At 42.6% G+C, this 22903-nt stretch overlaps 1 protein-coding gene across 1 annotated transcript in view; it reads right to left on the bottom strand.

Moving 5' to 3' along the window:
• Nucleotides 1-22903, bottom strand: part of CFAP46 (cilia and flagella associated protein 46) — a 1558477-nt gene that overhangs the window by 661434 nt on the left and 874140 nt on the right. Inside the window, exons 39-40 of the mRNA XM_086922533.1 lie at nucleotides 21736-21842; nucleotides 4615-4797 (exon numbers count right to left, since the gene is read on the bottom strand). Coding sequence (XP_086778659.1) covers nucleotides 4615-4797; nucleotides 21736-21842 — 290 coding nt within the window. The remainder of the gene's footprint in view (nucleotides 1-4614; nucleotides 4798-21735; nucleotides 21843-22903) is intronic.

Raw genomic sequence — 22903 nt, 5'->3', positions numbered from 1 at the left:
GTAGCAGTGCTTCTTCTCTTTTTGTGATCTTGATCTATTTTCTGTGGTAGTTCTAAAGTATCGATCTTGTACTTGTTTGAGTTTACTTATTTTATTTATTGCCACGGCTCCATCTGTTTAGCTTTCTTTTTTTCCGATTCCTCCTCAAATATAAACTTTTTTCTGGTTATTGTCATGTCCTATATGGATTGTATGTTTTCTCTCAATTCACTCAATCATTCTTTAGTTTTCCTGTTTATCAGTCACGGGTTGAGTTTACCTAGTTTGTTTCCGCCTCTTTACAAGACCTACATGTACTGTTCCAGATTTCAGTGACTGACCGGAACGTATATTTCGAATTCTCCTTAATGACGTTGGACCCCTTGTCCTTGATATTTGCGATCTGTGAAGTACTATGTTTTGGAGCTTTTTGGAGCACTTCCGCCTTTCCAAGATGGCACCGACGTCCTGCCCGGCTCGGTTTAGCATGTAATGGTCTAGTCTGTTGGCGGGAGTACTGGGTTCCGTTTTCGAGCTCTATTCTACACAGGTGGCCCATATTCTTGGTGCGTAGCCAACAATATTTAAATCAGACCATTTGGGCTAGTGTCGTCTTGGCGTGTACTCGCCGGGCTTGGCGGCAGACCCCCTTTGTGAATCGCGGAAAGAATCCTTCTCAAGGTAGGTTGACATGACCCCTCAGGAACCGGACTGCAATTTTTGGGTTGCGTCTCTCTTCGTATCCTTGGGCTAACTAGTTTTATTTCTATCTCACTTTATTTTGCACAGTATCCGTTTGGAATCCATTTCCCCATGACTGGGTAGCTGTTGGCCCGATCCTTGGCCGCATTATAGGTATGCATTATATATGCCACTTTGTAATTACCATTCGTGCAGAAGCTATTCTCGTAATTTTTAGTACGTCCATTTCGCGCCTTTTTGCGGTTATGCTCTCTAATAGATCTATCTATACCTATCGCCAGGCGCTAAGTTACTGCCCCTCGCAGATGTTTTTTAATCTCGACTCCGCTTACATACTGTATCCTGACTTGCTGTAGAAACACCATTCCCTCCTTCTGCCCTGTAGGCTTTTTTCAGGGTTACGAATTAAAATGTTTCCTTTTATATATATATTATGTCGTTAGACCTAATGTATGCCTTTATATGCGTCTCCTAGAATTTCATTGTGGAGCCTCGGTGCACTTGCAATTTTCCTCACGTCCCGTTCATCCCTTTGGACGCGATGCATTTGGATGGCTGCCTGACCTAAACCCGCCCTGTTTTCGCAGCCTGGGGCTTGTTCTCAGGTGAGTGCTACCCTTGTCTTCTACTCACCTGGGAATCCAAGTAGGAGACACTCCTGTGTAGTGGTTCGATTGGGCCACCAACAAGATTGTACTTATATCCGCAGTTGAGTTCGTAGTACGCTATTCCCATTAGGAGTTCTGGACTGTCTCACTAGTGTAGCCATGTAAATATATTCTTTGCTGCTTGGCCTGAAAGATACGTGTGTTTTACCTTTCTTAGATCAATTCTTCGGTACAGCCAATGTTTTATTTGCACTATCGCCTATCTGGGGAGACCGTTGATATCCCGGTTCTCATTCTGCATACGAGCTGGTTTCTTTCTGTGAGCAGCCCACCTTCAAATATATTTGGTATGCATGGCTGTAGTACTTAATAGTCTTGGTATGGGATCTGTTTGTTAGCACAGACTCTGAGATGCTATTCATTTTCATTTTCTTCTTTTTTCACCTTGGGTGTCTTAGCTTATTGTTGTGGATTATGGGTAGCTGGTCCTTTATATCTGCTCTGTGTATGGTTCTCTGGACTATTCTACTGTACGGCTGACATGTTTGTGCATGTGTGTACTTTGTCTTGCTCCCCTTTTCCTCCTGAGACTGTAGTTTTGGTCTCTGGTCTCTGCTGGTTTTATCATCCTAATTGTTTACTAAAATTACTCTTTTCGCCCACAGATATGCTCTCCTTGCCCTTATGTACCATTCGGGACCTGCTCCACATCATGCTGTCATAGGATCTCTATTGAGACCTTAAAGAATTTTGCTGTGTATGTCATGCGCCCTGATGAAGGAAGTTTTAAATTTGGCACGATTCCGAAACGCGCGTCGGCGCTTTTCAGTGGTTGTTGGAGTATATGTGTTTTTTGACTGAGTATAGTATGAGTGTGTATGGTCTGTGAATAAATCAGTAATTGATAGAATGAGTGTATGTAGTCATTGAAAGAGTCCAATTCTAAATTAACTTCCTCTAGCCTGCGTTTGGCGTGTATGATTTGTGTGCCAATTTTTAGTGTTTTACTTGTGTCCCGTGGGCTGATGCTATATCCCTATGTCTTGATTTCTATTTATAAATAATGTATGTCTTATTGAATTTATTGAAATGTGTTCTATTTTTCTATGGATATAAATAAATGATTTAGGATCTAATATTCTTGAGCGGTTCTGTGGGTTACTCCTATTTACTGTTGGAACCCCTTCTGGGTCCTCCCAATAGCCTGGGAACTCCCTCTTCCATGTTGTTTTTGATGTATTTTGCCCTGGTGGGTTGTTCCCTCTCCCTTTAACCTCTTTAGGCTTCAGGGTCCCTCTACCGTTTTTTATATTGAAACAGACATTTTAACCTAGCAAAATTAACTTTTTGCCAAACTGAAATCTTCCTTTTTAGTACACACGAGCCATCCTAGTGTAGTCCCAAAACTGCCCATAGGGCATGGTGTAATGTATTTAAAAAGTTGGACTAGTGCTTTGAACTTTTACATGTCCTGGTAGTGAAAATCCATTAAATCTGTTTTCATTACTGCTAGGCTTACCTCTCTGATAGGAGAACACTGGCTGCCCTATTACATGTAATAACAGCTAATGTCTTATTGTGAACAGGTAAACATTTCATGTATGGTGTCTGAGAAACTGTAATTACAAATCCTCTTTAACTGTAAAGTTGTATTTTAAGTTTAAACGTTGAAAATGATAGCCTGTTCCTTGGTCATATGACTGGGTATAGAAGGCGTTTAGATGTTGTTTATTCTTCCCAGACAGCCATTCAATAGTGATATTAGGTGTGCCTGAATGGGCCGTCAACTGGCAGGATTGGGCATACAGAGCTGGGCACAGCCTCACTTGCAACTGAATAGGCTGTGCCCTGCGTTCACACGAAGGACTTGTCAGCGTGGCATTCTTCATGCAGCCAGCTTGGAGCAAGGGAATGGGAGGCAGGAAACTTCAAGCACTTCACTGTGACCGTCACTGTGATGCACCCAGCAATGAGACTCCCTGATACCAAACTGCAACTTCGAGATACAGCGATGACCGTTCGTAATGCCTGGCCTGATCTCTGCACTACATTGACGAGGTATACACCTGTTACAACGCAACTTTTACAACTACCTACTATTACAACGCAACTTTTACAACGCATACCATTACAACGCATTGCGCTGGGGGGCGCTCTAGGATAGGGAATAAGTATAATTTACTATCCAACACCTTCCCTAGTGTCCACGGGGACTGGAGTTGGAATAGTAAATTATACTTACCACTATCCAGCACCTCTAAGCGCTATGCGTTGTAATGGTATGCGTTGTAATGGTCGCGTTGTAATAGTAGGTAGTTGTAATGGTATGCGTTGTAACATGGTACATCCCATTGACGACCATCTGCAACACTTTACCTCCACTGTGAATGGAACTCCTTGAGCTGCACTGCTGAAGGTAACTCTTTCACTGAGAGTAACCTTGTCTCTGTATCCTGCACACACTGCATCGCGGTTGGCCTGAATGTGTGACTTTCATCATGGCTTGCACTACCAAATAACCAGGAATTCCGATTAGTGTTTTTAATTGCTTCACCTACCAGAAAACTTTAAAATTCCATACATACGATTCTACAGATTGAATTTTTGCAGTTTTGGTGTTAAAATTTGCTCTAATTTCTTTGTATTGGTATGGGATTTTTCTTCTGTTGTATTTTCACTTTACTTCTTTTTGAAGTGCTGCATGAATACTTTACACACTGCCTCTAAATTAAGCTTCACTGCTTTAGTGCCAAACTACCAGAGAGGGTTAAGCACAGGTTAATTGGAGTGTTTGTTTGTGTCTTACCATGACAGAGATTGTGGTTGCTGCTTGAGTAGGGTTCCACCCCCCTCTCCCGGTAACCCAATTCCCAACAGAGATCTTATTTTTTTTTGTTTATACTCCAGAGTGCTTTTCAGGGAAGCTATTTTTCATGGAGCAAGCGAATTCTCTAATTCACAGCAGAGGAAATGTTATGTCCAGACACCTTATATGGATATTAACTAGGATACTACCCTTTGATGCCATGATAACCAATTTACAATTCTTAGAAAAGAAGTGACACTTAGGGAGTTGTATGGTTTGCCTCATACTCTAACAATAGTATTTACATCTTGAGAGCCAAGAAAAATAAGCTCATTAAAAATTTCATCCATGATGTGGATTTTCTTATTCTTTGTTTTTGTGCAATGTAAGACATATGAAATATAGGTTTTAAAGGGGTGAAAAAAACTTTTTTTTCTAAAAGGCACAATATATAGAAATATTAGAAGAAAATGTTGTTTTTCAAAAATAATGGAGATTTCATGGATTAAAAAAACATACCTCTGTGCATGTGCACGTTGCATACTGATTTGAGCACTATGTTCCTTGTAACCATATTCAAGAAAGTCTTTTTCAATTTGGCTCATTTTATCACATGCTTCTAGCAGCATTACAGCTCCATGAGGAGATTTGGCATTCAGGGCACTTAACTCTTGGGCAGACTGCGTCTGTATTAGTAGTTTCCTAAGAAAATAAACAAAAAGTACCTTTTCGTACAATATTACAACAATACAACAAGAAGACTTACCATTAAATACAAAAACAAGCAAAGTGGTTTGAACGTTTTTCAAATGTTAGTTTGGTCACAATAGAGCTCATAGTGAAAATCATAACAAATGTCAGTTTTGGATAATTAACATGCCACGTTGCCCTATTTGGAGTGATTTAATATATACTGGCTGCTCCTAACACCCTAAATATAATCTTAAACTTACAATCTAGGCTCAGCAAAACAGTGATAGCATTTTATTCTTTAACTGGCAAAATATTTAGCTATATTTAAAAAAAGGAAAAAAACTATAATCACTCCAATATACAATGTAGATCATAAGAATATCATACTTAACATTATTTTGGAAAGCTGTATAACTTTAATTAAAAAAAGTTTTCATCCTCCAGGATTCACTGCCAAATGTTCAACTATTACTTCCTTGGAAGTGGCAGGAGCAGCATGATGATATACACATTAAATATTGGCGATAGTCAATCCCGACTTATGGTCAGGGCAGTGTATTCACAGAAACATTTTTTTGTGTTTTCTTTGTAACTTTGGCACCGTTTGAATCCGCATGAAACTTTCCATTAAAAACGTCCTCCAGTTTGGGTTTGCAAGGTCGAGTTTCATGCAGATCCATCCGCAGGGAGAAAAAAAAGTGGCTCAAAATTGACATTCCTCATTTTAATTCCCATGGAATGCTTTGCTCTCAAATGCAGAAAAAAAGTTGAACGGAATTTCACGACGCTTGGCATTACAGTAGCACTCTACTCAAGAAAGTGTCATTGCTTGGTTCAGTGTAAATCTGTTCAGTAGTTTGAGAGATTAGTGTTAAAATAATTTGGTGGGCTTGAGGGAGATAACTCAGGACAATTAAACCACGTACGTCTGCAAATCTGGGGGCGAGGAACTTCCTTCCCAATATTTCAGAAGATATTCTAATCTAATTGGACAAGGAAGCTTTTTTTCCCGATAGTTGTTTGAGGTCTGCAAACTTAAAGCAAGCTTCACGGAGTTGAAGTTCTCAGATTGACAGGCCTGAACTTCAGGAATAATGCTGCGACTGCAGCTTCGAAAATAAAAAAAATAAAAATAGAAGGAGTAATAAGGAGTTAATGGCATGCTTTCCCTGACCCTCTGGCACAAGGCTAAAAATGAAAGGAAAATCCCTAATTTTGCCACTGGGGTTTGAATGCCTGGGATGGGGCCGCAGTTACCTTCCTGGCTACCGAGGTCTGCAAATCTACGGCAAGTGTCTAACCATTCTGGAACTTCTGCTGGGTCACTGGATCCAAAACAAAGTTTGTGGACCCCAATGGAATGTCCACCATGGGTCAAGAAGATAGAGAGGGTTTACATATCCTACGGCAGAATTTACAAATCCTATGGCATGATCCATTAATCCTTCAAAATTTAAAGAAAAAACCCATCCAAAGGCCTTGTGATACAGCCAATCAAATCGGAGGTTGGCCTCTCATAACGGGTTATGCTCAGGCCCTGCCTATTGCAAGCAGAGGGATGGGCCACGTGAGTTATGGTTTGCATGGCTGTTGTGCAAGTTATGAATTGAGGCACTAAACATCCAGTGTAAATTTCCATGCACTTCAACTGTGTTCATTTGAGTGAAATATATATATTTTTTATATCCTTAATTATTCTTAAAATGAGATCTACACAGTCTCTAAAATGCACTGTAGTGCTTTAAAATAGATTACTTCTTCAAAATATCAACAATTCTATCTTGCTGTTGCCACTCAATGAGGCATTCTCTGACACCCCACACTTCAAAAACACAACATAAATCCTACTATTGCGACTTTCACTGTGTGGTGCAGGGTGTGTCCTGCCCCCGCACCGCCAATGCCATTGTCAGACCGCTCACCAGATTAGGAGTTTCCTCCTGTCTGGCGGGCTTTTTTTGGCATCCCCACAGCAGTGTCTCTAAAAACGGGCACCGCAATGGGAGCACCAAAAACAGTTCCTGCACGGCATGGACTGAAAGTCCATGCCATGTAGGAACTGGTGAGCATGCACACAAGGAGGCACATGTTGTGCTCCACTGTGTGCATCAACAGAGTGCAGAGGAACAGGGGGCCCTATGAACAGGGGACCCTATAGGGCCCCCTTAGTTTCCTCTCCGCCAGGGTTTTCATGGAGGAGGTTCTGCCATGAAAAACCTGGTGGAGAGAAAACTCCTAATATGCTTGGTGGGGCTACAGCAGTCCTGCCAAGCACATGGATGCCTCTACACCACCACAACACTGCCATGGAACGGTGGTTCCCTGGCGGCTACGGCAGGGCTGTGGCAGTCCCACTGCCCATCTTGTAATAGGGCGGAGGGAAGACAGCCACGCCCCCCTCGAGTCAGGTAGGCTGTGGACCGCCAGACTCGTAATCAAGGCCTAAGTCTGCCAATGGGGGGTCAGCAGCATAAGTAGCAGCTTAGCAAAGAGTAGATCACCAACTCCAGCAATCATTGATTGATATGTGTCCATTTTTGGACTCCTATCCCACCAGACAGATTGAAGTCAGAAGTATTATGACCATGACAACCTGACCAGGCTTACATATGTCCCATCAGGGATCTAGCAGCAGCTGCCTGGGGAATAGGACACGTCTCAATGAAAACCTTTACAACGCGGTTTTCACATCGCAACATCCATTACAAAGCATGATTTTACAACGCATGCCATCACAACTCATTTTTAGAAACGACACTTACAAACCATTCCATCACAACGTATATCATTACAATGCATACCATTAAAACTCATAGTACTTTTAGGACAGCAGTAGTGTAAGTGTTGGATAGTGTAGGGGTAAAAATTACTATTCCAACTCCAGTGAGTGCAACAGTAGGGTAAGTGTTGCATAGTTTAGGGGTATAAATTCCTATTCCCACTCCAGTGAGTGCAACAGTAGGGTAAGTGTTGGATAGAGTAGGGGTAAAAAATACTATTTCTCACTACTTACCTTATAATGTGTTGTAAAGGCATGTGTTGTAGTGCCATGCGTTGTAATGGCTGCATTGTAATGGCAAGCGATGTAAAGGATTTTGCGTTGTAATGACTGCGTTGTAACGGTTGTTTCCCCTTCCTGGGAGTCTAAGCTCTTCCTGACAGCTTTCCTGCAGAGCAAGAGTAAGTCCCCCGGCAAAAAGATGAGAGTGTTCAGAACCAAGACAGTGGTGAGTTAAGATTCCCTTACAGACCAACACCATTTTTGAAAGGGAGAGGCTAAAGCCACAGGCAAACATTTGGTAAGGAATAACAGCAAGATGCTGTTGACCTTAATGTTAAGGAACAAAAGTGATGAGAGACTGCAGCAAGGGAAGGGAGCTGTTCAACTGATAACAAGGAAAGAGTGAGTAGACTAAGTATGCCTGGGAGGCAATGGAGCACCATTGAGAGCACATCAAGCACAATGGAGAAGGGACAGCATACAACAGAAAAGGGACCGCTCACCATGGAGAAGAGACAGAACACTATCCACTGGGAAGGGAGAGCACACCACAGATAAGGTACAGGATACCAGGGAGAAGAGACAGAGCACCATGCACTGAGAAGGGACAAGGCAACAAAGAAACAGAGCATCATGGAGAGGAAATGGAGCGTGTTGAGAAGAGAAGCTGGCTGAAATTACAGCATACAAGGAGCAAGAGAAAAGCTAACATAACTGTACCATTGGCCTACTGCTCTCCAAGCTTTGATTTGGTTGCTCAGCATTGGGACAAAACAGCAGCCAGTGGGAGGGCAAGAATACAACACGAGGAAAGAAACTGGGAAGAGTAGCTTGAGGAACCAGTAAGCATAGTGCTTGGTTAAATTATTGATAGTCCTCATTCCGACTTGTATCCTTCCTTCTCACAGTCCTTATTTAGTGATGCTTTGCTTCAACTTGCACTTAATAATAATTCTTCATAAATAAAATAAAATACCACTTTAAGGCTGTCTCTAACACAGGCTTCTTGCTCGCTACAAAAAACATGCATAAACTCATACTAGCAGCGTCTTGTAATAACAAAGCTAAGAAACGTAAACATATTATCAAAAAAGGGGGGGGATGAACTGTAGTCTCATGCCTCAACCCTTTGGGAAGGAGAGTGGGAATGTAGGACTATGACACGGATAACTACGACTAGGTAATGGAAATCACGAGTAATCCATCCAAGCATTATCTCCTCCTTTGTCTTTCTTGTCCCATTCCTTATTTAGTGAGATTTATCCAAACCTGTCTATGTATTGAACTACAACAATTCATTGAAAAACAAACACAACTATATGTTTCCTAATATACTTATTATACATATTGTTAAAACAAAAATGAGACCTAGAAATACATTATTCAACCTCTACATCCAAAAACTGGTACCAAAGAAGTAAAAGAGCCTTCCAGATGCAGCCTATGCTTGGGAAAAAAATATTTGAGGGGCAGATCACATGGATACATTGCAGCTATCTTTCAAAAGAGGGAGCCTTAAAAGTCGCCTTGGCCCCAGCCTTTATGCTAGCTGATCTAGCACGAACTGGAGCATGAAAAGACTTACCTTACAGTTCACATGCCGAAGTACAACTCTACCTAATCCACCTATTTAGAGTAGAGGTAGCCAGACGCAGGCTTTTACCTGTCACTCCAAAATCCATAGAGTATTCATCTGTCTAAAAGATCCTGTCCCATCCAGATAAATAAACAAGGCCCAAATGACATCTAATTAATAAAACCGAAAAGGGATAAGAAACCAGAAAAGATAACACCCTGTTCTAAATGAATAGGAAACAAACATGGGTAGAACAGCAGGATCAGCAAGTAAAAATACTTCATCTGAAAAAAAATAAACAGAGATTAAGGAGCCAATAAAAAAGCACCAGTCTCCCCCAAAACAACATATTGAGGCAAGACCAAAATGTGGAAAAGGAAAACAACATTTTAAACTAAAACAATCTAGGGATTTAAAGGGTGTTTCTTGCAATGCTTTTAATACCAAACGCAAATAAAATGAAGGAATTAGGTATATGGATTTATGTACAATGTATAAAAAGCTAATTAGGAGTTCAGAAGCTAGAGGAGCTAAAGTTTAAAATACCCTGAACAATAATAGCTGTAATAGAGGACTACTGATAATGCATAGTAGGATATCGCCAATCCTATCAGGAATCCATCCTTAAGAAAATTTAGAGTCATAGCTGAAGCACAGAAAAAAGGCTTAAAACTCTCAAAAACTAAGCCGAATGTTTGTGCCAATAATGTACTTTAAGCACAGAAGGCTTCCTGGACTGCTGACTGGAGAGGGCTATTTTTGTCACATTACACTTGTGCTTTTGGATTCACCCTCTTAAACTCCCATTCAAAGTCTTATCTAAGCTGATCTGAAAGAGGAAGGGCCAAAAGGGGAGACTGATGGGTTTTGAATTATCCATGGTTAGGACACTGACAGACTCAGAGGAACACGGAACCAGGGACTTATTGACCAAAGAGGTGCCACTTACAGAACATACACACTCTTCTCTTTGATCTTCTGAAGTACCCTGGAGAGGAGAGCAGTTAGTGGAAAGATGTACAGAAAATCCAGGACCAAGGTAAAGAAAGGGCATCCTGACCCAAGGCGTTATGAGTGGGAGTCAGAGAGCAAAAGAGGGAAGTAGTGCATTTTCTTCTGTCACAAAAGGATCTAAATAAAGGAGACTGAACCTATGGGCTATTCTTTGAAAAATGGAAGGGCTGGGATTGTTGAGGAGGAAAGGATCATGTTCAGATGATCCACACTCCTATTCTTTCTCCCCAGGAGATTAAATGAGAAAAAGACAGAACCCAGAATCCCCTGCCACCAAAAGGTTGATTTCAGCTTGGGATACCTGGTTGTCTATGAGATTACTTATTTACTGGCCTTGCAGGAGAGGATCAAATGCAAGGAGAGATTGAAAAATTGATGCCAGTTTCTTTTTACTGGATGCATTTATTGACTCCTCTAGAAACATCAGCCCTTGCAAGGCTTTGTTCCCCAATATTGCCCCCATCCTCTGCTGCTGGCATGAGTAGGAGCAGTCAACAAAACCCCTCTGTCTTAATGGTCTGACTCAGCCACCACAGTAAGTCTTCATAAATCTGGTAATTCATTCGAATTATCTCCTAGTAGTTCTCCTGCCAGGGATTCCAGGGAGACTTGGAATGCTGCAATCGGGGCTTAACAAAAAGGTGGGACCAAAGACCAACTGTAAGGGAGGCTCGCATTTCTCCATGCTCTTCCAGTCTTTTAACAGTAGCACTGGTCTGATTCAACAGCCTGTAAAGATCAGTTTTCAACTTCACCTTTCTGAAAGGCGGCAGATAAACCTTGCATACATCTGTTTGAAGAACTGCCACTATTACCTGAAGAATCTGAGATGCATCAACTGAGCTTATTTTAAGGTCCGGATGAAAATCTGGTCTCTAAAGAGCTCATAAAAATGGCTGACATCATCTTGTCCCTTACAGAAAGAAAGAGCACTGTTTAAACAATCATCAAGGGATGGAAAAACTATATAGCATGTCAAATACCCATCACTGGCGCCAAGACCTTGGCTGAATCATTTGGTGCCATGGCCATCCCAAATGGCACAATTTGTAATGGGTAATAATGAACCAAAAAGGAGGAACAAGGGAAATTACTGAGATTATTGATGGCTAGGGACATTGAGGTAAGCAACTAAAAGATACAGGTATGACAGAAATGCTGTCACATCAGAGGAAGATGGCTTGCAGGGTGCCCATCTTGGATGGCTTTTGAGGAAGGTAGCGATTCCACCTCTTGAAACCCAAAACAAGGAGATAGAACTCTTACGATTTATTGATCACTCCCTACTCCAGTTCATTTAGAGGCATTTTGCTCTATCACCCCCCAGGCCCCCGCTCTACCTTTCTGTCCACCCTGAGTCACCTCTTAGAGCCAGTACCTGGAGAAAACAACTTTACCATCTTAGGTGATTTTAACTTTCACCTTGAGATGAAGGAGGACCCTGACACTCACTCCCTCCTCACCGAAATGAACGCAGCAGGCCTCACCCAATCCGTCCACTCCTCCATGCACTTAGCAGGACACATGTTAGATGGAATTTTCTCCAATCTTAACTCCTTGATTATAGAGAATATAATACCACTTACATGGACAGATCCTTCTGCTGTCTGTTTTAATATTCTCCCTCTTACCCCATCCCTCACGAAACCTTGTAAACCTAACATTTTTAAATCTTGGAAAAATATCAATATTCCCGAATTTAGTAATAAATTAGGCCCCTTGAAAGAAATTTACACCTCTGATCCAGAAACCGCGGCCATCCACTATACCACATGCATTAAGATTGCAATTGACACTTCCGTTCCCATAAAAAAAACGCTCTGCCAACAGACCGTCAAATTCTGCCCCATGGTTTACTGAGGCTCTTAGATTAGAAAAACAAAGCTGCAGACGACAAGAACGCAAGTGGCGTAACAACTATGACCCCCATGAAAAAAGCTGCTACAAAGAGAAGTTAAAGAACTACAAACTATCGATCATTACTCAGAAAACCATATTTTTTAAAACAATCAAATTGAATCAGCCCAGGATTCAATTAAACAACTCTTTCAGGTCGTCTCCCACCTCTCTGGCCACAACAAATCCTCTACCACAGAAGCGTCTCAATCTTTGTGCAATGCACTTTCTACTTATTTCCAAGAAAAGGTCTGTGACATCTACTCCAATTTTAATAAACCCAATAATGATACACATCAGGCTCTCGCTATACCCAAATCCACACCCCCAATTCTCCCAATTTTTCTTTCAATCACACCTCGCCTGAGCTAGTTCACAAACTTATGATGACTACTAACTCTGGCTCATCAAACGATCCCTGTCCACCTTCAGTTTTTAAAATGGTCCCAGAGACTATCTCAATTGTTCTTGCAGATATTTTTAACGCTATGATTACATCATGCACCTACCCTACCATATGGAAAAAGACAGTAATTAAGCCACTGCTCAAAAAAACCACCTTCGATCCTTCCAAAGTCACTAGTTACAGACCCATAGCATGTATTCCCTACCCATCTAAGATCATTGAAAAAATATGAATATTCAACTATCTGAACACATAGACATTAACAACTGCTTAGATGCTTCCCAATTTGGATTCATGCACGGAAACAGCACTAATAAAAGCTTCAGATGAGATAAGAATGATCCTCGACAAAGGAGGCGCCGCGGTGTTCATACTGCTTGACCTTTCCGCGGCTTTCAACACGGTCGATCACTCCATTCTTATCGACTGTGTCGGAAAAGCCGGAATCTCACCTAATGCCGTCTCACTCCTCGCATCTTTCCTGGCAGACCGAGAGCAATCGGTTTCCATGGGCGCATTCTCCTCCGACTCCTTTTTACTACCTTGTGGAGTCCCCCAGGGATCCTCGCTGAGTCCAACACTTTTTAACATCTATGTGGTGGACTTGGCGAGGGTCATTACAGCTCATCGTCTAGCAGTAACATCATACGCAGCCGATACGTAGCTTGTCCTGGCCATCAACAACAACGGAATGGAAGTCGCTACTAACTTCCAAAAAGGAATGCTTGATATATGCAGTTGGATGAACTCAAACTGTCTGAAGCTTAACTCCGATAAAACCGAGGTGATGGTGTTTGGGAAACTCACTCCCGCATGGTCTCCCACCTGGTGGCCCCAAGAACTCGGCCCCCCACCTAATGCTGTCAACAAGGTCAGAAACCTAGGCGTAATTTTTGACAACAAACTCTCATACACTCACCAAGCCAGTTCAATAGTTTCTGCCTCTTTTTTTACACTCAAAATGATTAAAAAACTTCAACCCTACCTTCTCTCAAACACCATAATCACCTTGATCTCAACTTTACTAATGTCCTGAGTCGACTACTGCAACGCCCTCATGCTTAATGCTCAAGAACAAGTAGTCAATAAACTCCAGCTGGTCCAGAACGCGGCTGCAAGACTTGTCACAAGCACACCCAAGTTCAAACCCATCTCCAACATCATCCGCAAACTCCATTGGCTACAGGTTAGACAACATATTAAATTCAAAGCCTTGTGTATAGCTTTTAAAAGCATTCATGAAAAAGCGCCATCCTTTCTTAAAGATGCCCTTTGCCCCTACCGACCATCACACACTCTCAGATCCGCTGATGCCAACCTTCTGAAGGTAGTCAAAACCAAGAAGGCTACTTGGGGAGATAGATCCTTTGCAGTAGCCACAGCTAAATTATGGAACACCTTGCCTTGTCACCTTAAGAACATTCCTACACTAACATCATTCAGGAAGCAGCTGAAGACTTGGCTATTTAATCACTAGACTCCACTAATGTTCTTAGACCTGAACCTTGAGTTCCTCTGTCAAGCGCCAAGACACCCTTGGGTAATCGTGCGCTTAATAAATTGTATAAAATAAATAATAAAAACAAACATGATGGAGTAACAGCTCAGTTACTTGTCCTTTGCTGCATTTCAAATTAAATCCTGAACTCCCTGAAGAATAACCCGTCAAACGAGCCAGAAGCATTTTGAGTTCTAGTCTATTTCTTAATTCATGCCTCTGCTACAGACTGCTTCCAGCAACAGTGAAATCACAGCATAGGATCCCTCTCTGGACTGCCACAGCCATACTTTTCAGGGGGTGGGGGAGACTAGTAAGTGGAATTTGTTAGGGGAGAGTGCTTTCTGGTCTTACCCGTTTCGCCCAAAAGGGCTGATTTAGACCTCTGACGGTGGACTAAGAAGGTGGACTGAGAAGGACTACAGTTTTTCACCTCTAAACCAGACACTTAACAACCAGACAAGTAAAAATAATTAACTTATAATCCTTAACAATATTTCTTAATAAGGTCATCCAACTGGGATCAAAAAAAGGTGTTGTCCCTGTAAAAGTAACAAGACTTAGCAGAGTTTTTTGAGCAGTGTCTGATCTCCATTAACACCACAATACCATACCAAGATAGAATAAATGGGATTACTGCCGAAGCACATAAAATATCAAATAAAAAATCCAAAAGATTGGACCTGTTGCTCCATGATTCTTAATTTCGAAAAACAACCAATCCCTCCTGCAGTTCCTCACATAAAGCTTGAAAATAACAAAGAAGCGATTGAACTGTTCATATAGCCTAAGTGCAGGCTCATACAGCAACATGTGATGCAGTTGCTACCTCTGTTTTTGTCATCCAGATCTGCAGGGAACAGGTCTTCTGAAATGATCAACCCTTGAAAAGAGTACTTACATCACAGTAAGTTCACATTGACTACTGAAGGGAACTGTAAAATTTTCCAATGGATCTATTTGTGCCAGAAATTGAGAAACAGATGCTTTTTGATATATTTCCGTTCCCTATTCGGTTCGGTCTTGATTGCACCATCCAGACGTAAACATTCAGGCTTTTTGCTTCTGCTGTTCAAAGAAATCCTTCTATAATTGGACAGCTAGTCCGCTAAAATTCAAACTCTCCCTCAAAGGGAGTAAAACCTCACTCAAGTAAGCCCCCTCTACATATCTGCCAATCTTTTCAATCTTCTCTTCAGTAACTTCCATATCTTAAGGAGTAACAATCTCCCATTTCAATTGTTTGCAGAAGGACCCTTTAGAGCTGCACCCACTGCTTTATTTTGGCATCTCCAGCAGCATATTTTAAATTCCTTTTTACAGAGCACTTTCTTTGCTCTATTGCTTCACCATTCGAGACAATAACTGGAGAGTGCTTCCTACGTCTTCTCATTTTCATAACTGAAAAACACAGTGGCCTGCCGAAATCTCACAAGACTACAAAGCAGTGGTCTCATACCCTCAGTGGGGTACAATGATATGCAAACAATGGCCATGAACTCCATCCCCCGCACTGCATACTGGGGAGCCTGATCAAAAGCAAATTTCCCAGATTCTCCGGTCCATTGCTCACGATGCAGACAACAACCAGTGCTGCCACAGCCATTTAGCAGGTATGCTGTAAGGGGAGGAGAAGTGTGAGTTTAAGAACCAAAAGAGTAGGAATGCTAATGCAGGGAGAAAAACAATATCATATACACACTGGCTAGAGACCGCCTCCAAACATATTCTGCAAATAAATCACATACTAAACAAACACTCAGCTGGAGAATTGCCTAGATCTAAAGAGCGAGATGGAAAAAAGCAGCAGTGTTGACAACAGGAGTCCAGTCTTTGTCTCCTGGAATGTGACAATGAAGACAGGAGTATTTAACAGGACACAGGCTCAAACAGATGTGCAGTAGGAGAGACAGGAATTTGGTCAGGGTTTGAGGTTGAGCAGACGCAGCAATGGCGGAGCATCAAGCTTTTCCCATTATGCTACAGATCCCAATGTAAACCTGTCCAATCGGGCTATCTGGTACAACGTTCCTCCCTCCCGCCCAACCATGACCTCAACTCATTAATACGCGGACACTTTGGTTGGAAATAACAGGTCACGGTGTATTAATTCCAATCATAGCCATAAATCACTGACAAAAACCATAAATCATGTGCTTACAACCAAAAATTACTGATAAGTACCCTAAATCATGAGCATGTAGCCATATTTTTCTGATAAGCATCGTAAATCACTGTCACTACTCAGAGGCGGGACTTCGATTGCCACTCAACAATTGACTGTACTCTTGATTTGAAGCTCCTTTGGGTGGAGCCCTGCAGATTCTAGCCTTCCCTGGCACCGATGTTGACTTCAGTTAGAAATGGGGGTCTCTAGTAAGCAATGGTTTGCACCTTTGTCCAAGTAGGGACCCATGCTTCTAGTCAGGGTATGGGAGTACAACCCTTGGACAACCCCTGCTCACCCCCTTGGTAGCTTGGCACGAGCAGACAGGCTATCTCACAGGCAGTGTGCAAAGCATTTAGGGACACATACAGTAATACAGTGAAGACACTACAAATGGACACCACACCAGTTTAGAAAAATAAGTAATCTTTATCTAAACCAAACTAGACAAAAACAACAAAAATCCAACATACAGTTATCAAGGTATGACTTTTAAAAGGTAAAAACAGTTCTGTCCATAGCAAACTATAAATGAGATCCTTTCACCACAAAGTATCTTGGATGCATCAAAATCATAAACCAAAACAGCCACATGGAAAGTGTTGCATCGGTTCCTTAAGCACAGGGAAGGTGATGCGTCGGTTCCTTGATCCAGGGGAGGTGAAGCGTTAGTTCCTTACTGCCACGCAGTGGAGGTGATGTTTCAGTTCCTTACTGAAAAGGAGGTGATGCATCAGTTTCCTACTGTGCGAGGAGGTGATGCGTCGGTTTCTTACTGCGGCTCCGGCATTACTGTAGACTTGGCACCCCGGTGTGATGCATGGAGATTCAGGGAGGCGTCGGCTCTAGATGCGGCCGCGACGCTGCATCAATTCCACCAGCTGCCGTCTCACAATGCGGAGGATCTTGCAGCAGCACAGCAGGGCCTGCATCGGTGCAGTGACCTCGGACTTCAGAGTGGCGCATGAGACTCGTCATGCAGCAGTTTCTCCAATGGCCGGCAGGCGCTGCGTTGGTTTCTTCAGCAGCACAGCAGAAATGCATGGAAATTCTTCCAGCACGGCAGTGTTGCGTCGGAAACAGGTGCGGATGCGTCACGCTTCTCTAGTTGCTTCAAGGTTTCTCAGTTATCAGAAGCAGGAACAACCTCCAGAGGCCCAATACATAAACAGGCACATCTTGGCAGGTCAGGACTCCGAACAATGGAGTTCAGTGGAGCTGGTGGTGAAGTCTTTGGGTCCCTGAGACTTCAGAACAGGAGGCAAGCTCTACTTCAAACCCTTGGAGATCTTTATCAAGCAGGATACAAAGTGCACAGCAAAGCCTTCGTGCTCTACCTAGCAGAAACAACAGCCACTGCAGGCCCACCCCAGACAGCACACAGTAAAGGAGCAGTACTTCTGCTTCACCTTTCCAATCACTTCTCCTTGGCAGAGGTTTCTCTTGACTCCAGAAGTATTCTAAAGCTCTGGGGTCTGGGTCCCAATATTTATACTGCATTTCTATTTGTTCTCTTGTGGCAGAAAGGCTCTGTGCTCAGTCCAAACGAGTTTTGTCCTCTCTAGTTCAGCTTCCTGGCAGAAGGCGGAGAAAGCATTGTGTAAGGCAGACCAGGCCTATTCAGGTACAAGGAAATCTCCCCCTACTCTAAATGCAGCCCAGGTCTATTCATCCCAGCCCGCACTCATCCAGGAAAGGCAGGACACACCTCAACCTCCCCCGTGGCTGTCTATAGAGAAAGCTCATTCCCACTCGGTGTCTCACCAAAGCCAGAGACTCAACCCAGATAGCAGCAGAGGCACACAGGATGGCTGAGCAAGAAAATACCCACTTTCTAAAAGTGGTATTTTCAAGCACACAACATAAAAATCATATTCACTAAAAGATGCATTTTTATATTCTGAGTTCAGACATACTAAACTCCATCTTCCTACCTTGTCCCAATGTGAAGTTATACTCATAAGATTTTATAAATAAACTCCCATTCTATCCTATGGGACAGATAGACTTTCCATAGTGAAAAACTAAATGCACTGTATTTCACTATCACAACATGTCACACACACCAGTACATGTCCTACCTTTCATATATACTGCACCCTGCCCATAGGAGTACCTTGGGCCTACCAGAGGGGTGTCTTATACATAATAAAACGGAAGGTTAGGTACTGGCAAGTGGGTGCACTTGCAAGGTCAACATGGCAGTTAAACCTGTATGCAGACACTGCGGTGGCAGGTCTGAGAACCCTTTAAAAGGCTGCTTGTGTTGGTGGCACATTCAGTGCTGCAGGCCCACTAGCAGCATTTTGCTTACAGGACCTGGGCACACACAGTGCTTGGTACTAGGGACTTAGTAGTAAGTCAAAAAAGCCAATCATGGAAACACCAATCCATATGCACAATTTACATAGGGATACCAAAGGGGATGATGGACGGAGCGCTTGAGCAAATCAAACACTCACCCCCAGTCAACTGATCTGGGTTTAATCCATCACCGTTCTTTAGCTCACTCCACCACCACAGTTCAGACATGGCCATATGCAAATCAGTCTGACCCTGTGCCTCATGGGAACAGTGCAGCCCGAACTGCCAAGCCTTGTCTTCCCTGGACTGGAAACAAGCATCCTGGGACCGGTTTCGGATTCATAATTCTCATCAGACAGGCTATCTTGAATCCAGTGGTAGAGTGAGCAAGGGACCCACGTCTGGGCATTCCCTGCCAACTTAGGGTGAACAAAGCGATACCAAAGGGGATGATGGACGGAGCGTTTGAGCAAATTTACATAGGGAGCACTTGCATGTTGTCACTGATTTGCAGTGGCAAAGTTCCCAAAGCATCTAGACCAGCAAAAACGATATCCAGCACACATCTAAAATATAGGAGGCAGAGGCAAAAAGACAGGGGAAAACCAAGACAAGGATGGCAGGTCTACCAACCTCACTTGCTGTTCATGCTGTGTCAGGGCTGCAAGTGCTGTGTATGCTTTGCGACTACTCTCTATGCTCTTTTGGAGCGCCCTTCCCTTTAGGCATCCCAAGGGCCACCAGTATGGAAACCTTATTCTTTCTTAGGCCTCCTGATCACGTGTGGATATTCTTGATACCGATTAATGCTGCTGCCTCCTCCCCTGTCGTCCACAAACCTTATTCCTCAGGTGTGGCTGGGTGGGACAACTTCCGGGACACAAATGAAGTTTTTGCCCTGCTCCTGTCCTTTTAGCCTTTTTTACTTGGGCCACCCCCTCACACTGGCCTCTTTGAAATGCGCAATCCAATCCAGCCGCCAGTATTTCATGCACTTTGCCGGAAGCAGGACCAGAGGTGGTTGGCTTCCTGGTGTCCTCCTTCCAATTTGTTCCTTGGCTTCTATTTCCCCCTGTGTCTAGTTTGCTGTGATTGGGAGGTGGGAGAGGGGTTTGCCATCTTGACGCCTTTGCTAGCCCTCTGTCTGCTAACCCTGCTCTTTTGTCCCTTACGCCCCCTTGCACGTTACCCTTGGCCTTTGAAGGCCTTCTACGCTAGACATGCCTGCGCTCAAGATGAACGCATTTACATGACTAGTATCAAAAAACCCTTGACTGCAATGAATAGACAATACACCATCCTTGCAATCCAATGCAATGAGGTACTCGTTTGTCAATGTTAGGATGTATGATAGATCTACTTCCTGCCGGGGGTGTCAACTTTCCCCCCCCAAAAAAAATGCAACGTATTTTATCTTGGCCACCACTATGCTATAATGTAAAAAGAGTTACTGCAAAAACTCAGACAATCCACTTTTGACTTTAATGCTTGTTGGCAAGCTACTAGAATCAGCACAAAACAGACTTGGCAATCAGCAAATGTAGTTGTTTCTCCTGCTAAGTTACAAAACAAGTAAACAAAAAAAACAGTCTAAATAATTTTTTCGAATGATTTTCTTTAACATTCAGCTTATGAAGCAAAGCTTCTAGGTTCTTGCTCGACTCCAGGCGTTGATTGCCAAACAAACTGCTAATTGAAGAAAATGAAAAAGCGGTCAAACCTAAGTTGCTTTGAGAAGTTGATGCAAGTGTCACCGTGATCAGAGTACTTTGACTCTTCCGTTTCTGATGGCAAATAAAACTTCAAACGTACAAAAGGTGATGGGAGGCTGCTTGAAATAAGTCTAACTATTCCAATGGCTCGGGGTAGCACTCCAACCCATCGTTCTTTTGCTCACCATGCCACCTTAGTTTGGACCCAGCCATTTGGAAATTAGTCTTGACCCTGCTCCTCATGGGAACAGTACAGCCTGAAATGCCATATTAGGGCCTACCTGAACTGGAACACAGGCAACTATGGACCGGTTGTGCCCTAGTTATGGGCTCATCGGCTGGGTACAGCTTGGTTTGATTGACACAGTGAGCATGGGACCCACATCTGGGCACACCCATGCCACTTAGGGCGGTATAAGAAACAGGCATAAGGTGGTGGGAGGCTGCTTGCAATAAGTCTAACCGCTGGCACTCGCTCAGGGTAGCACTCCAACCCTTCGTTATGGCTGGCCTCTTCCCATGAGGAGCACGGTCAAGACTGATTTGCAAATGGCTGGATCCAAACTGAGGTGGTATGGTGAGCAAGAGAAGGATGGGTTGGAATGCTACCCCGAGCGATTGCCAGTCGTTAGAAAAATTGCAATCATTTCTCCTATAACCTTTTACGTATCTCAATTACACCATCAACCCCTACACGAATCTGCAATGGAGATACGTTAAAAACATCCTCAAAATCACGTTGTGGGAATGAGACAGAATTAAAGCCACGTGAAATGTTTAACTTCACTCTCAAAGTTGGCAGGTATAAGTTAACTTCACACTTTCAGTTTGTAAAGTCAGCTAAGTTTACTAACCCTGTTAGACGAAAAAAGGTTCCCATATAAACGTTTTGCCGTGAAAAATTGTCTTTTAAACAATTTGTGAGTGGATTCGTCCGATAAAAGTGTATTTGCATTGTTTTAGTATAAACCTGTTTTTAGGAATTGTTTTCTTTTGCTCCTTGAAACTTAATACACTTTGCCAACTTTGTGAATGTCACTAAAACTGCATAAAGGGAAATGTCATGATGTTTATGGAAAGAAAACACCACAACTGTGCACATCCTTAATCAAAACTGGCCGCTTCAACGTTCTAGCTTGGACTGCAGGCCTCTACTAACGATATTATTTATATTGTATATTACATACATTGCTGACGTTAGTACTGCCAAAATCAGCAGGGTTTCCGTCTGCAGCCACTGTTTCTGATGCTCGGAATCGGGGCCTTAAGTTTGCACCTTAAGACATATCAAACATGAACAGAAAAGACTGTGGCGAGGGCCCTTAGAGACATCGTCCGTGGTTATTTAAGATACAATGAAGAGAAGACGCTACCTTTCTTCCAGAGACGATATGAAAAACCCCAGTTTCGATCTTCTATTCGTTCTTTTAGGGAGAATTTTTTTAAACGCATCTATTGTAGTCTGCAAGATTGCTGTAGCCTGAAAAAATAAGATCGTGAAAGTAAATATGCAAACATGATGGACATGACAGATGTACCAACAAAGATCAGTATACACAACCAACCACAAGTCTGCATCAAACCAGTTCTATAAGTAAGGCAATATGCCACAACCCGACACTTCAATGCAAATGCCTTAGACGCTGTATGTATATTCGTTTCCACTGCACACTTGCAGTTGTTTGCCTACCCAATGAAACTCTCATACACCATTTTCAGACATGGACCCACACAGAAAACTATAAATATTGTCTAAGTGTTGACTAGGCGTTATCATAGATGTCAGAACCACCATGATGGAGTTGTGAGGGATACTTACTAGAGAGAAAAAACATCTACATCAGTGTGAGGGACAAAATAACTCCGGACAGCTTTACTGCAGGCAGGCATAACAGCTGAGAAAACTGGATGTGCATCCTCGGAATTACCCAGTACCATTTCCAGTACCATGAAATTACACCAATGCATGTTTGTTACCACAGTGTTTATGCTACGACCTTCTCCCTAACTCAAAGTCACAGCGTCCAAGCAGAGAATGAGGCTCAGCAGTGTTGAAACTACCAAGTAAGCAGTTACTGGCCGTACAAACTCTCATAGGCCAAAGTGTTACATCGAAGAGAACCCAGTTAAAACAAAGAAAACCCCAAAATAACATATAAGCAAGACTTTAAAGTTAATATAAAAAATATATAACTACGCAGAGGCACTAACACCGGGATACTCCCATACTGATTTAAAACAAGTACCTTAAAACAATGACTGTTGAGATCGTCGCCAGTAAGCACACGTCCTAAAATGGAGTTCCTTCTTTTTTTCTCTCCCTTTGGAGCTTGACAGATGTTAATAACCAAAAAACACCAAAGGGCCTTGCCTCGACTCAGTAAGGCTGTGTCCATATAACTATAAACGTAACAATTGCCAATATTGAGCTATACTCAAATGTCTATTTAATACCTAGACCCTATGAATGAAACATATGGGTCCACGTTTTGCTACAACAATTAATTAGTTTATTTTACAACTCACTGGGATGCACTTTAT

The sequence above is a fragment of the Lissotriton vulgaris genome, chromosome 5 (assembly GCF_964263255.1).
Source record: "Lissotriton vulgaris chromosome 5, aLisVul1.2, whole genome shotgun sequence".
Lineage (NCBI taxonomy): Eukaryota > Metazoa > Chordata > Amphibia > Caudata > Salamandridae > Lissotriton > Lissotriton vulgaris.
The sequence above is the reverse complement of the archived record's forward strand: the minus strand, read 5'-3'. Positions and strand labels throughout refer to the sequence as shown.